We start from the raw sequence: 16,549 nt of genomic DNA on the forward strand, positions 1-16,549 counted from the left end.
GATATTAAACAATATTCTCACTGTATTCTTACTTTCTCAAAACTGACCCACATGTTTTAATTCTAATGCAAACACTGTATAAAATTATACTGAAAGCGTAACAAGCAAGTTGCAAAAAAAATAAAAGTGATCCAGACAGACGTGCATATAATTAGATATCAAAGGGGTTATTTTTAGCGTTGCAAAGCATTTCTCATTTATGTATTTATTTATTTACAAGCCTGGAAAAGCCTCAGAAAGCTACCAGCTGTTTTCATTGAAAACTAAATAGGAAGCATACTTAGAAGCATGCAGTGATATATCAAACGCATTCTTTTTTGTCACGTTGAAACATTAAAATGGTCAGACATTTCTCTGTCCATCTCTATGATACGTCACTAGAAAATATAAGAATTCAGACCACTGTGTCCGAGGTTAAAGGGAATTCAGTATAACTCACTTTCCCAAGGAGCCAGAAGAGAGATTTGTAGCATGACAAATAGCTAAGAAAGAGGATGTAAGAAGATGTAATTCAAAGTTGGTGACAGTTGTTTAATTAACACTTTCTTCTGGCTTCTTACTGTGTAAATTATATTATACAAATTATACTCACCTACAAACCAGCATGTGGGCAGAAACAGCTATAAAAAAGTTTACACTGAAAGTACTGTATTTTGCATTAACACACTTTCCTCCTAAACCTGGTCCTAGAACAATTACCAGTCACTTGGAGTGCCGCTGGGTCTTTTTTATTATGGTTTGGTTTTTTGTTAATATTCGAAGACATCCAGAAAGGTGTAAAGCCCAGATCAGAGTGACTGCTGTGGCCCGTAGATGATGCATTTCAAAATTTCTCTGTATTCCCAACAGTGAAACTTCAGTCCTAATCCAGCAAGCTAAGAGCCCCGTGCTGCAACCACTAAAAACTACCATTTCTTCTCCAAGTATTCTGAAAACAGCCAAAAATCAATGACATCCAAAACCTACTTTTTCTTGTCAGCTAAGTAACCTGAAAGATATTTCCATCTATCCAGAAGAGAATAAGTAATAAACATTTGCAAGCCACACAATGGTGTAAATAATCTGCAACATTGACTAGCAAGCACAGAGAAAATATAAACACATATGTAGATAAATAGATGCATAGCTACAGATATATAGTAAAGTAGATGTAACCCCTCCATCACTTGGTTTTCCTTTTTTTTTTTTTGTAAAAAGGTACAAGATCGCTGATAATAACTCAAGAATCTTCATAAGCATCATTGAAAACTCACAAATACCAAAAAAGGAAGGAAAGAATCTTAGAAGTCTAATAAGAAATTAAAAAATAAAGCCTAATGTATCCTCTTCAACTTGTACAAAATATTTAAAACAAAACTAAAAAAAAAAGAAAAAAACCCCTGAGTGTGAAGACAATGCTAAGAAAAGGGGAATGCTATCAGGAATCTAAAAAACCCGTGAAACTAATTTCTCACAAATTTCTAGTGCTGCACAACAACAAAAAAAATCCGTTTTGATCCCCATACTCGAAGGCAAAATGTCCTGGATGACAGTATCTTTTCACCAGCAGGGAAACAGCATCTTCAGCATGTAAAATAATACCAATTTTTTTTGGTTTTTACTATCTGGTTAATCAGTTTAGATTCTTTCCTACAGCAATTAAAACATTATTTACGCCCTGCAGTCTCACACCTGATGTCTTCTTCCTGAAGAGAAATGTTTTGAATGTTTGACCTCAGTTTTCACCAAAAAAACATGTTTTGGTCTGTGCACTTAATTTATGTGAAACAGCCTCAAGATTCCTCTGTTCAGTGAAACAAAGATCTTTTTGAAACCATTTTAAATAACCTTTCCATCCTATCCACTTTAGACTGGTCTAAAGGAATTAGATTACAGGTAAAGAACTCCTCTTGAAACAGTCCCACTTTTCATCTGTAAGATTCTTTCAAAATATATTCAGAAAAAATAAAAATAAAACCAACAGCTTTAAACCTCAAGTAAACAGCGAGGTTTGTGGGCGAGTGAAGGGTAACTCAAAAAAATCACAGTTCCTTTCACGTCCATATTATTCCTTTTGCTTTATTTCAAAATAGTAGAATGAAAATAGCTATGTCTTTATTTATTACCTATGATCTGATTATTTCCATTTGCAAATAATTTTTCATATTTTTGGCTGAGGAATATGCAGATTCAGCACAAAAAGGAATCCTATACTTCGCTTGCAAGAAAGAAAATTAGGCTGTACTGTTTTTAAAATATTCCAGTTACAATAATATAATTACTATTAATCTGAAGAAATGATATGAAGTTAATGACCTCCGAGAGGCTACAATTTTAAACCTTTTTCCTGCCCTAGGGAGATGGAGGATCAGCAGTTAGTGTTCCAATTCAAGCCCCAAGCCTGTGCCAACATATTTTATAAGCTAAATCCAGGTTTGGGAGACAGGCTGCATATTTTTCAGAGACTAAACCAGCATAAATCACGAAGTGCCAACACACTATGAGGTTAATGTTGTGTTTTACTACAGTAAGCAATTTCTATCACCATTTAAAATGAGACAAGCAAAATTCAGGCAGACAAAATCTCATGCATCAAAGATTAATTTTTCAAGTATTGAGCTTAGGCTTTGGCTACTGAGGGAACGTATTAGAGTGGAAGCAGCAGCAACCGCTGCAGTTTAAGGAGCACAAACATCTCCATTATAACCCATTATAACCCCTTCTCCTTGTCAGCTGACTCTAGCTGTCAGAATTTTGTTTCTTTTTCTGCTACGCATTAGACTTTTAATTTTTTTATTATTATTTGAGTAAAAAGGACCAACTATATCCAAGTATGGAGGCAATAAAATATATTAGCCTTAAGGGGCACAACGCCCTGCTCCAGTGCCAACACGCCTAAAGAATGACTACACACCATCCGTGTGGAAAGGCATATTCCAGTGCAAATTATTTTTCACCAAATTAGGAGACGTTTTAAATAGCGCCTTACAGATAAATTAAGCATTAGGAAAGTGTTTGCACCTTGTAACTTACTCTGTTTCATGAAGGGGGTATCCAGAGGGTGAACCCCAGCATGTTGGATGCTGACACCAGGGAACTGCGGTACTAAACAGCGTGGGCTCCCGTCACCGCCACACTACACTGCAAACTTAGCTCTGTAATTGCTTTCAGCAACACCGAGAATTAGACCTTTGCAGAAACTGTAGATGTCCAGAATTACAGAAATAAGCCCAGGGAGGGAAATTTCATGGTGTCAAGTTACAACTGCCTGCCATTACATTGTATTAACACACATGTTACAAGCCAATGGTGGACCCAACTACTGAGCAAATGGTTCAGTCCTCCTCTTAATTTTGTCTGTACCCACTCCCATCCTGGAGTTCAGTGTTCAATGACCAGATTGTAACCAGTGATGCTCAGAAGAAGAGGATTTAGATATAGCGGTGAGGATCAACAGTAAAACATTTCCTTTAGCCACCATGAATACATTTGTTAACTGAACAATTTGATGTGAAACGAGGGTTTCCAGCATGACATGCTGTAAGTTAACCACAGCACGACACTACACACTGACAAATGCGCACTCTGGTCCATTCACAAATTAAATTTTAAAGAATCTATCCATTAAAAAAATGTATACGAGCTAGGCTCGAATCCAAGGACAAAGACCATATACTTTTGTGATGGAAGATTCTTGCTGATTCATAACCACACATTTCAACTGGTAGCTACGGCACTTGTCCCTTTTCTACCCAGACTGATGACAGACCCTGAGCAGACTTGGAAGAGAAGGAGATGTTTGAACTTGTTTAGTTGAAGTTGATAAATGCATTCCCCATGAGTCGTAACTTCTCCCTTTGGGGGGGGGCGGGTGGGGAGGGTGTACAGAAGGGAGAGACAAGCCATAAAGCTTTACAATATACCATATAACCCTCTCTAAAATCTAAGCAGGTTTTAGGACCAAAGAAGTAATCGTTAATATTTCCCTTCCAACCCAATTACAGCATATGCAATGTATGCTATTGTTAATGGTGAATATAGCTGGTCATTAAGATGACTGGAGCGAATTAGACCAAATTAAAACACAATAAAGACATCACTGCACTTATTTTCAAAATGATCATAAAAGGCATTAATTGAGCTTATAAAAAAAAAAAAAACTTTGAAACCTAGACACAACTCAGAAGAAAAACACACAAATACGTAGTAAGTGGTTTTGTTAACCATAAAAAAAAAAATCCTTTCCCAATCACTCAAGAACAAGGGGTCTCAGACCTTTGATTAATATTAACTTGCTTTGCTCCATTTTAAATTTAGTTTTGAATATTTAAGCAATGATAAAGATTTAAGAAGTACAAAACAGGGATAGTAAACAGCTGCTTCAGCTCAGTGCTGTTTCAGGAAATACCTATCTAGAGCTTTTTCCGGCTCTATCCTTTTTTTGCAGTAGGTGCCACGCAGTTTGGGCACAATGCTGACAGTAACGTGATGCTACTCAGCTAAGACAAAGAGTATAAAGAAATCCCTCCTGGAAAACTATCATAACATTTATGAAGTTTCAATTATATTAATGATTGTGTCACCCTATGCTTCAAGCAGCCTTTTTCAACTGAAATTTCATCAAACTTCAGTCTAGTTATGCATCTGGTGGCACACCTGTTTTTACTTAAATACATAAAAGCAACTGCGGTAGAAGATCAAGGACCTTGACCAACTGGGAGTCAGTAGCCAAGTTAGTCTTCCCTAAGCAATCCTCTCTTGTCCACATATTGCTCACTTTTAATGCCTTCCTTTTCAATTCCCAGACTTATTTTCCAATTCCCAGAAAAAATAAGGGGGTAGCAAACTGAACAATCATGCACCGATAATGTTCTTCTGCACATCAGAACCATGCGGGAGGAAGTATCTCTCTGACTCTCACATATCAGAAATTTAGAATGGTTTGAAACAAAATTTACATATTATTATATCAACCAAGGTTTGAAAAGCAAGTAAACAAAGTTCTTTGTGGAATCCTGGAAATTCAGACAATACGCTTGAATATTATGCCTCATTTTTCCAATTGATCAGTTTTGGAGTACTGGAGTAGAGTTTTGGAGTTCCATTTCTGCATAATCAAGCTTTTAATTACAGCTCTGTAAGCGATCTCCAAGAAAATATGGAGAGATTTAAAAATCACTATCCTTACAGCCTTACTTTAAAATAATGCCCTCCAAATATTCATCTTTTAAATACAGAAAATTATATCTATATCATAGAAGCACACTTTTTAATATCTACTTTTTAAACTCCACTTTTTAATCTGATTAAACAAATTTAGAGGCTGATTCCTCCTACTGCGTTTAATGCTAGGCACTCCTCCTAACTACTTATTTCACAGCAGGAATTGTCTTTGACAGCACATGCACATTATTACTCCAGATTGATCTACGTAGTGACTTTGGACCAGAAGACTACGCTATATATGGTGTTTCCTAAAGGGTATTGCTTAAAGTACTAAAACCATCAAGCAGACAGAAAAAAATATTCTAAATATTACAGCTTTATTAACAACATAAAACAATGTATTAGAAACCCCCTAGCATTTCCAGCAAGGTACCTCCACTGAAAGTCCACCTTTCAGATGTAATCTACCAATGGTTGGCTCTGTCCCATATTAGAAGCTGTAAGATTTTATTTTCCCAGGTTTAGGTGGTTTATTATCAAACATTTTTCAGAAAAAGAAAGAAATTATTACTAGACATACTAACAACAGAAAAAAATTAGTTGAGGGGTCCTTTCCTGCCAAGGTTGGGGTACCAATTACCTGTGTTGGATGTTGTCACCATGTCTTCAACTGGTTTTAAGCCCGTTAAATACCTTGCAGAACGAGACTGTATTTTCTAATGTGTCCTGACAGGTTCTATAGCGAACCTCTGCAAGCAGATAACAAGCCATGAGGCTGTTATGGACCCTTGGTTCCAGCCATAAACACAATTTACATTCAGACCATTTTCTGCCAGTAGAGCCAACTGAGACTATTAATCAAATGAGAAAGAAAACAAGCATTTGTAGAGCTTTAAACAGATACTGTTCATCTGTTATTTAAAGCATGATGGTATCAGGGTACTGCTCAATGTTTGAAGACCAGTTGTACAATATTTAGAATGAACTTTTCTTTAAAAGGAACAACAATATGAAGTACAGAAGTTAAGTAATTGATGATCAGTCTGGGAGAGCATTAAAGGAAAATATCTCAGAGCAAAAAGCACTGCCTTTTTCAGCCCTCCAAAGCACTACGAAAACTTGGGTGCCTGCATAGGTGTTTGCTGAAAAACAACAATAGATGACATCAACCAAATTATGTATTCAGCAAATAACTTGGTTGGCATTTGGGGGGGCTTTGTGTAGGCTTTTGCAGCACAGAAGGCAGATGGTGATTACACTGACTTCTCTAAAACTGTACTGAACATTACATTAACTGGTAATTAGAAAACTCAATTTGATTTCACTTCTATTTTCATACAGACTATTTTTTGGCGTTCAAAAATATGTATCTTGAAAAGTTCACAAAGCAACATCTCTAGGCTATAGACATGTTAATCTTGGTCTGTTCACACTATTAGGATAAAAAGATGAGGAAAAAAAATTATTTTATGTATTCTCTCCCTGAACATTTACTGCTACCTGTGTATTTCACAAACTGATCTCTGAGTCAGATGCAAGAAGAACAAAGCGCAGAAAGCTAGCCTATAGCCTAAATCTTTGCATTTTTCAGTCAGACATTATTTTTCAATTTTTCCTTTGTGACGAAATTATTTATCAGACCTGTTCTTATTTAACCTAAGTAAATACAGCAAAGTATTCAATAAAAATACAATAGATCCTAAAGGAGATTGCCAGAGTGTTTTTTATTTACCAACTACCAGCTTCCTAACAAAGCATACCTTCCCTTCAAATGCCAAATTTAATTCCAACTTCCTCCAAGTTGTCTATAAAACAAAGCAATATGCTACATGATCTTTGAACACTAAATCTTCTTTAACATGGAGTCCTCGGCCTAAGCCCAAGTGCTGCATCGTACAGCACGCATGCAGGCTGCTCCGTCCCAGAGCAGCTTTGCTGATTTCAGCAAACTGCTTCCAAGCAAAGCATTTCAGGATCAAGAACTAGAGATGGGAAAATCCCAGGGGTAGGAAATACGATTGTAACATTTGACAATTTTGTTACAAAATAAAAAAACCCAATTCATCATTCTAGGAAATACATTTCATATTTACTATCATTATTCATCCAACTACAATCACGAGAAGAGCAGACACTACTCAAACTGTTAATGGATTATTGTAGTTGGTCTCCTATACACAAATAGATAAGTGAAAAGCAAACCCACTGTGAAAGCTGGCAGTCGTCCATTCACCTACAACCTTCAACAAATTGCTGACACACAAAATTGCATCACAGTGCATCTAGATGGGGAAGTCCGGATGTCCCATCATGTTGCTGCTCTTGTCACAAAAATCAGATGTAAAATAGTTTCCACAGTTAAATTATCATCCTATTATGACAAAGTAACACAGAGTGACAAAAGATATCCAGTGGCTCTATAGCTCTTTAAAATATGAAAACAGAGTCTTGCTTGTTTGATCACTTTCAGATGAATGGTCTAAAAGGTACAATAATTTAATGAGCCTACAACCAAAAGCTTCTAAAGAGAAAAGTAAAAGAAAACAACACTTGGTGAACACAAATATGTTTTAAGGAAAAAAATCTAAGAAATTAAGAGTATCTAATTCTCAGCCTCTGCATGCAAACTGTACATTTCCCTCCCTGTGCCTGTTTGTCAGTTAATGTATGCTTTCCCCCTCCTGTTGATGCATGATCAAATACAAATAGACATGTCTTTGATGCAATTGCAATTTCTAATAACATTGATTAAGCAGCATATTGACTTTTCTCTATGTTCGGTTACAGGTTTTCTTTCTGACTGCATGTGATAATGGGTTTTATCTTTTTTTTGTTTATTATTCCTACCTAAAGAACAAAACAAAAAATTTTCCTGTAGTCTTCAAACAGGATCCCGTTCTACAAACCTAACTTAAGCAAGACCCATTAAACTGCTATAAAATTGAAAGGGAGGCCACGCCTCAGACATGACCCTTTCTCTTTCTAACACAATTCGGTGCTCATTGCTTTGATATCTTGTATTTAATTTCTCCCATTAAAATACATGGGAGGAACTATGTATGCACCTATGGATGAGCAGCTTTTCTGTCTCTCCCAAGATATTTTTTTTAAAAAGGGGAAGAATTAAACATCAAAAATCACCAGCAGAGTAAATTACAATGTGTTATCTAACAATCCTACCTTTTATAGGAATCAGGTGAAGATCTTGGCCATATACAAACCCAACATAACTACCACATTGAATCTTCCTCAGAAATTTCCCTGACCTCTAGTCAAATTAATCTTTCATAAATAATCATTAACATGTGGTAAAACTATGTATAAAATACAGCAAAGTTTTCCCATATATAGCGATTATCACTGTCAAGGAAATAATTGGTAGCTCTCATCATCATTATAGAAGGTGCCAACAAATGACTGGGAACTCAATTTTCTTCTTTACCTGAGGTATTAAGGGCCACAGGAACCTAAAAAGATACCTGCTACTGCAGTAAGCATTTGATTGTACATGAAAAAAAGTGTAGAACAAATTAAGAGAGCAGATCTAAATATTCTTCAGTGAGCCATGTTCCTAGTGCAGACTTCATAGAAAAAAAAGAGCTTGAATTCTAGTTATATGCTGTTTGTAATGCTTTCTTGGTATTTGTATCATCGTATCTTAATATACTATTCTGTAAGTTTCTAACTTGCAGAGTTTTCCTACTTTTTATTCTTACATAATAGACTGGCCAACCAACATGCTGTCAACATGTTAGTTTTTTCCAAAACAAGCTCAACATCTACGCAGCAAGGTCAAATAGCCGTCTTCCTATTTTAAATAGGATGGGAATTTTGACAATTCCACTTTCAACATGCAAAAACATTCCAGCACTGAGCTGCACTCTGTTGAAAGCTAAAGTGTGACAGATGCCTTCACAGTAATTGCTAATCAGCCTGTACGTAGCAGCTGAAAACACAATACATCACTTTGATCTCCTGAGCTCTCAAAGTATTCACAATCAAGGAATCTGCATGAAGAATATGAAATATGCAACATTTCCAAAAACTGTCTCCATGGAACTTAAATATGATAATGTATATTTTGTTCATATTTCATAAAGCATTTCCAATCCTTTATTATGCATATGAAATGATATGTTTTAGCTTGCAAAAAATAAACATGAAAGATGGTTTATATTTTAGAGACATGTAGGTTTTCATCGGGTAACATAGGTGAAAAAATCATTTAGAAAAGCCTGAATTGCTTTGAGGGGAAGACATTATTACAGAGCATGCTTAATTAAGTCCCACTGCTAATTTTGTAAAATGAGTACCTTGTTGAATTAGACTACAGGGAAATAAAGCATGCATACCAGCTCCACGTGCTTAAAACAAAAAGAAAACGCTGAGAAAGGGTTGACTTACATTTTGCAGGTAGGTCATATCCACACGTAATTTTTGCTTGTCCAGTCTCACAGCCACTCAGGTTGCGACATTCAGCAACTAAGCAGGGCCCAGCAGCTCTGTGTATGCAGCCATCCACTACAAAAGCAAACCCAGAAATTTTTATTTATTAAAAGCCAGTCTTTATGTTGCCTTCACACAAATATATGGTCACAAGCATGTACTGCTCATTTTTACATTCTCAGCGCAGACCTACTGATCTATAAGCAGATATCCAAATACATACAAACATTTTTTTTCTGCCAAAATTAGTCAATGTGTTTATCAAAAAAATAATATTTAGTCAACTTCTGCTAACTGAAAAGAAAACACCCAGAAAAGGTAAAGCAGAATTAAAATTTCACTATTAGAAAGGGGTCTTACTCAAGGCTCTAAGAAATTCTCACTACAAATTATGAAAACAAATTTGATCCCCAGCTAAATGCCAAACTCTCTTTTACTACATGATACTTCTCTGATACTTCTACAATTATGAAGACCGTTTAATGTCACCATTGTATTAATGGCTTATACATAAATTCCAAGATATAATGCATATGGATTTGAAACATAGAAAATACCTTGTTTTGACCTTTTTTCTTTTTTACATTTTTAAATTTTGCATTATTCATGCAATACTTTGGAGTTAATTAAATAATAATTACTAAAGGTTGCAATTGCAGCTAAGTATGCATGAAAATTAGCAGAGTGCATAGATCTTCTTACCCTCGGGAGCCAGCAAAAGAATAGTAGCAGCAGCAAAGAATAAAAAAAAGGCTGCTGGCACAGCATTTCTGCCCTCTCAACATGCAATCACAGAAATAATTTACTGTAATTATGGCAAAAAGTTTAAGAAAAAGGAAATAAAAAAAATAAGGGAAATACTGTGTGCATGAACATATTAACTACAGTAAGGCCCTAAGTCAGCAGCAATGATGAAGTTCAACTACGAGAAATAATCATCATATAAACTACAGTATCAATTCAAAAAAGGTAAAATAAGCTCAAGTATAAAGGCTAAACAAATACTTATGGAGACAAGAAAGGAAGATTCTGTATGCGTATTGTTCAATATTTATTTCAAATTTTATTTCAGATTTAACCAGTTCAAAGTTACAGCTGTACCCAACAGCATGTTTGAAGCAATTAAACCAGAAAAGGTTTGAACAGCCAAGTGTAGGTGGGTTTTCAAGAGATGCATATGATCCATTCATACGTAAGCTGCGTAGCTTTCTACAGGCTAGCATAGCAAGGTTTGGGCAATACAAGGCTTGGGCACGCAGCATACCTACCCACCACTCTCGGCTCCCTGGGATGCAGGGAGATGAGGTAACTCCCTCACCCTGAGATGTTTTTTGAAGCTGGAATAGAAACGACGACTGGCCTTTCTGCATTAAGGGCGTAGCTGGTTTTGCAAAAGGTGTTCAGTATTTCCCTGAAGCTACGTATCCCCAAGTGGAGGGGCAGATAACATCTTTATCTGAATGAAGCCGCCTTCTACTAAGTGCTAAAAACTCAGTTGCCTTTTTTGAGGTGTTCTATGCCAGAGTTAATATTCAGATGACACAGTAAAATTGGATAAGTGGTTCCTTGTAATACTCCATGGTCGTCCTGGACATGATGCCATTGATTCTTAAGATGTCATTTTGAAATACTTTATATTAGACAGATAATTACAGAATCATGTGATGTTGCACTTTCAATGAAATTTTCTAAAATTTTCATATTGAAAAGAATGTGGATGCCAAACCACCAGCCATAAGCTCATTGTGCACTGTCTATGCCAAGATGCCAACTATTCTCACTCTACCTTAGCTGAACTTCTGGTTTTAACTTACCCAAAATCTCGGCTCAAGAGATTCCAAGATGCTAATGCAAGAATAATATTTTGTAACCTCGAGGGGAAAAAAGAATGCTTGAAATCTATCCTGTGCTCATAATACCCAATTTAATTATTTTACCTTAATTACTAAATGCTTTTCCAAACCAAGCAGGATAAGTAAACCAGTACACGTTGAAACCTCAAGTATATTTTTATAAGCACCACCACCACCACTATCTTTACCAACATTAGTATTTCCCGAGACATTAGCATAAAAAGAGCACTGATGCTTAGGTCTAGCACTTTCTGCACGATTTTTTACAGAGGAAGAAATCTTTCACCTCAGGAGTACTGGACAAGGGCTCAAGTCCATGCAATTATTCCCTTGGCAGTGGATTAATCATTTCCACCCCTGAGCTGCTTCTTGTCCCTAACAAGTAGGCACCCTCCTTTGAGCAGTGTCTGCACAACGATTTGTTCAGCTACCCTCTCAACCAGCTTCTCTGGATAAATCAACCTCTTTTCCCCCAAACTCCATTCATTTTAACCCAGGTCCAGCTCAGAGCACAGCCAAACAACAGAACCTGCAAAAAGAAATCACTGACTCTGGCAGGGAAGTGGAAGCACAGATTTGCCACTTCTAAATCTGCAATGTATTAACATACCCAATATGTTAACATACCACGTGCCAGATGAGCTGTGACGGCCAGTACATAGGCGGTCCCAGCTCCCCATCTATAAACCATCTCATGACGGAAGAAGCATGCTCTTAATGCACATACAGCTACAATACAGATGGTCTACCACTAGTCTCCTGGAGCTGGTTCCACACAGGTCCATGTCCAGTCTTTATAATCGAAGCAGCCTCCAGAAAGATGAAAACATAATTGAAAAAGATTAAATTCTTAACAGAGGAAAATCAACTCTATCGTAACCAATTCTGATGTGTTACAAGTAAAATGGAAGACATCTGCCAAAACCAAACAAGTAGACATGCATACTTCCCTTATAAAGGTGGCATAACAGAAAATGATTGAATACTCCAGACAGGCATAGATGGAAATGTAGACATTAGCATTTGATATACTCAGTGACTGATGACATAGAAGAATGAAGGAGAACAATCAACAAAAAAACCCCAAAAACCCAAACCACCCACAATTTTCTGAATAAGCTTTTTTCTACCACAGTTTATTAAATACTTGAGCAGAGATGACCTCTGATCTACGTACACATTTTCCATTTAATATGACAACTCAATAAATAATGCTAGAAATATTCTGTTTCCAATAATATATACAATCTATAACACAAGTTTGATAATTCTTAAAGCAAAAACCTAAGCAGTGAAATATCTCGCCAAATATAAGCACTCTGCATAGCATAAAAAAAAAAATAATAGGCAAACGTAGAATAGATTAGCAAGTCTAAATGTGATACTTCAGCCTCTGCTAAAACATGTCTTAGCTGTACTAATTCAAAAAAACATGGAACAGGCATGCACAAAACATTTACGTGAGGTATTTTGTTTTCTGGAAGTGTGCACTGACTAGTAATGTAAGTGTACAGAGAAGTAAGCATTGTTAACATGGAAACTTTATGGAAATTACAGATAATGGCAACAACCTCAGGAGGAAAAAATGATGGCCGAAGATATGTCGTTATTATGCAGTAAGGAGGAAGAGATTTACATGATAATAATGGCATGCTGCCAAAATACTTTTATAGGAAAGTGAAGAATCTTTGATATATTGGTTTCAGATACTTCATCTGTATCATCAGTTTGATATATAGATGCTCATCTGCATTTTTCAAAACAGATTTGGAAAACGTTAAACCATATCTCACTGTTCCTTCCCTGGAATTTCTTTGTGCAACTGGCTGAAAAACCCAGTCACTTATGGTCAAATCTGACTTGTGTCCTGTGACAGTGATAAGGAATTATGCATTATCACTGCTTTCTACAACCAATGAAAAATGTCATTTTACTTTGAAGCTACTACTCTGCTTCACAGTATGCCTTTTTTTTACAGGCTGCCTTCCTGTCCAGGTTTATGGAAATCACATATATACTTGGGGTCATTTACATACACAAGCAACCTGCCATTTCACAGCTACAGGAAAGATGTGGGAAAATCCCACAGACAAAACTATCAATCATAACTGACAAGAAATCCCATCTCCGGTCTGCATGCCGATTAATTGGCATTTCTAACTACTGGTAACACTTGAAGGAACTAAAGACAGGGCTGCTAACCATCCTTATTGATACTGTGCTTTTTGATATGAGTTTCATGCTTATAAATCAAGCTATTTCTAAGGATTTTTGACAGCATTAATACTAAATGAGTCCTCCCCAGGGCCACCAGTGAGGCGGCAAATATCCACAGGATGGTCCCTCTTCTCTTCTGCATTCCCCTCCCAACAAGCAGGCTGCCAGGCTGCCTAATGCTCCCCACAGTCTACCTCGAGGTAAAATAAATGCTTTGAAAAAGCACACAACACTTTTGCTTTCAGATGACTGCAAAGACTTAAGCAGGTCGACTTCTTTTTTGAAATGTGATCCTGTTATTCACTGCACTGTCATGTGCGGAGAGCCCATACAAATGGGGTTTCTGTATTTATTGTTTCACCATGGCTTGGCTGGATGAGCATGTGGAAGGGGTTTCTTAGTTTTGAAGACCTACATACATGAACTGTATTTTGAGGGCTGAAGAACAGCTCAAGGAGTTTCAGAGTCAGCTCTAAAGCTATTAAAAGTACTACTCCAACACTTTTTCATTAAAAATAATATTAGCAATCTCATTGCATGAATCTGTAAGTTTTAGGAGCCACTAGGGACAGCACTTTGTTCTCCCAACAATTCAGCAGAAGCCGTTTAATGAAGAAAAACTATTTTCAAAGCTATTACAGTCAATAGTATCGGTTGCACAAAGAAGTCACCTGAAAATAATTGCTTAAAATACATGGACAAAATCAAGTATCAAAATAAAACTCTTAGGCAAAATGACAGTGTACTAAAAACAATGCGTTAAACAAAAATACGGAAATCTGTGACAACATCTTTCTCACTGCACACTGAAGGATGCTGAAAGTTTAAATCCTTTCTTATTTAATTTATTGTAAAGCAACTGTATTTGCTCTCCAGAATTAAAGGGTTAAAGTTATATAGTAAAATCTACCTAATCTACTGATGTACAATATAGAATAATTCTATTTCTTATAGAAAATCTCTTAAATTTGCAAATGAAGCAAAAGCGCGGGAAACACATAATTAAGGGTATCATGGGATGCTGCTTAAAAAAAAAAAATAACCTCAGCAAAACTAGCCTTGCAGTGCAGATGGTAATAAAAAAGGGTAAGGTAATCAAACACCACAGCAAAAAAATACAAATTCCCCCAGGAATAATAAAGCCCAAATTTCTTTTGTGACCTTGTGTGTGAGTCTGGAGAAATTGAAGTTACAATGTAAACAACATATGCAGATTTATCATGTTGTATGTCAAGAATCTATATATTCTTTTCTCTGTAGTAATTCCTGTTCTCTGGTGCTTTTCCAGATTTTCATTTCTCATTTTCACTAGGAAATGCAGGTGATTTACTTATTTGAGAAAGTTAACTGTGCATGATTTATCTATGAAGCAGTACTATTCTTCTACCTGGCAAATGCCAGGAGTGAATAAAAACAGAGAAATGTCATTATAGCAGATATATTGCTAGGGACACACAAGAGGAAGCTGTTTTGCCCAGACTGTAGCACACTTCTGGTATACCTGTCCTCAGTCCTTGTGGACCTTTCAAAAATGCCCATTGCAAGGACACGTGTGGAAAGCAGAAAAAAAGAAGAAAAAAAAGAAAAAAACACCAACCAAACACCCCCCAAAAACAACAAAAAAACCAACTCACAACCAAAAGCAACCTCATTCTGCAAAACTGGTAAAGTACCTCTAGGAAGTTCATTGGAATCAAGTGCTGCCAAAGCTGCAACTGCACCTCTGAGACCAATGTCAAGGGGAAATAAATGCGGCCCAGTGAGAGACAACAGCTGCTGGACTAATGAATAAAGGTGGGGATCTTAAAAAAATTACAACACAGATGCCAGTCGGCCGCCACTGCTAGAAATGGCAGTTTATATTACGGAGATGGCCTCTGCCATTGGGAAGTTTAATGAACTGAATATTTTTAATCAATGCACTGGTTTATAGGCCTCCAACATAATTAATTTTAAATACTTCAGATTTATACAGTACTTTCTGGCCAAGATCTCAAAGAGTTTAAAAGCATGATCTGTTTTAGCCTTAAAATTCTCCATTTTAAAAACAAAAAGCACAGATGAACCATTTATTTTGAGATGGCTATTTCACTGAATTAGGTTCATGTTTCATCACAATCTAAATTTACAGTTCCTTAAATATTCTTATTTTCAGAAACTCTTAGTGCCTACACCTCAGTTAAGACAAAACTGAGAACTGAAAGTCTTGATGCTTAAGCTACTGATTACCTAATGTGTCAGTTCACATTCTCTGTATAGTGCCTATCTTTATTTAAGAACCAACATTCTGAGGCTGCACAAGGGGCCTCATTGCAGCCAGAATTAAAATTCTGGGTCCTCCAACCACTAACCCATGCTGCAGAGTGAGTTTAATGAAAAGTAATAATAAGAGGTAATAAAACCAGAATTCCAGTACAAACTGCAAGGAACACACCTACTCATAACAATGGCACGTGTAAGCCTTATTGTAAAGTCATACATGGGAAACTTGTATTTTAGAATATTGTTTAGCATAAATACTCCAAATTTAGCTTTAAAAACCATCAGTTATTGCCTGCTATGGTGAAAAGTGCTGGAAATTAAATTTTAAAATCAACTGGCTGTTTTACAAGAAGTCTGTCCTTAATCTGGATGCTGTTCACATTCAGGCATAACAAAAGCAGCTGAAAGATCCAATATAATCGATGTCGGTGCTATAAACTGGCAAAAAGACACAGGGAAATAAAGAAGTCAACAACGATTCAAAATAAAGCTCAGTTACCCATGGACCTGTTAAATTTTAATTGTTCTACATTTATTGAACACAACCCATCATTCTTACTTTGACAAAACCACAAAACAATAGTAAACTCACAAATTTTGGCAGATTTTTTATTTTAGTCAAATAC

At 36.3% G+C, this 16,549-nt stretch overlaps 1 protein-coding gene across 4 annotated transcripts in view; it reads right to left on the bottom strand.

The window, feature by feature from the left end:
* MACROD2 (mono-ADP ribosylhydrolase 2) overlaps positions 1-16,549 on the bottom strand; it is an 884,404-nt gene that overhangs the window by 607,620 nt on the left and 260,235 nt on the right. For all 4 annotated transcript variants that reach the window (XM_059828569.1, XM_059828570.1, XM_059828568.1 and 1 more), the window contains exon 5: positions 9,550-9,666. In XM_059828569.1, coding sequence (XP_059684552.1) covers positions 9,550-9,666 — 117 coding nt within the window. The remainder of the gene's footprint in view (positions 1-9,549; positions 9,667-16,549) is intronic.

The sequence above is a fragment of the Gavia stellata genome, chromosome 23 (genome assembly GCF_030936135.1).
Source record: "Gavia stellata isolate bGavSte3 chromosome 23, bGavSte3.hap2, whole genome shotgun sequence".
Taxonomy (NCBI): Eukaryota; Metazoa; Chordata; class Aves; order Gaviiformes; family Gaviidae; genus Gavia; species Gavia stellata.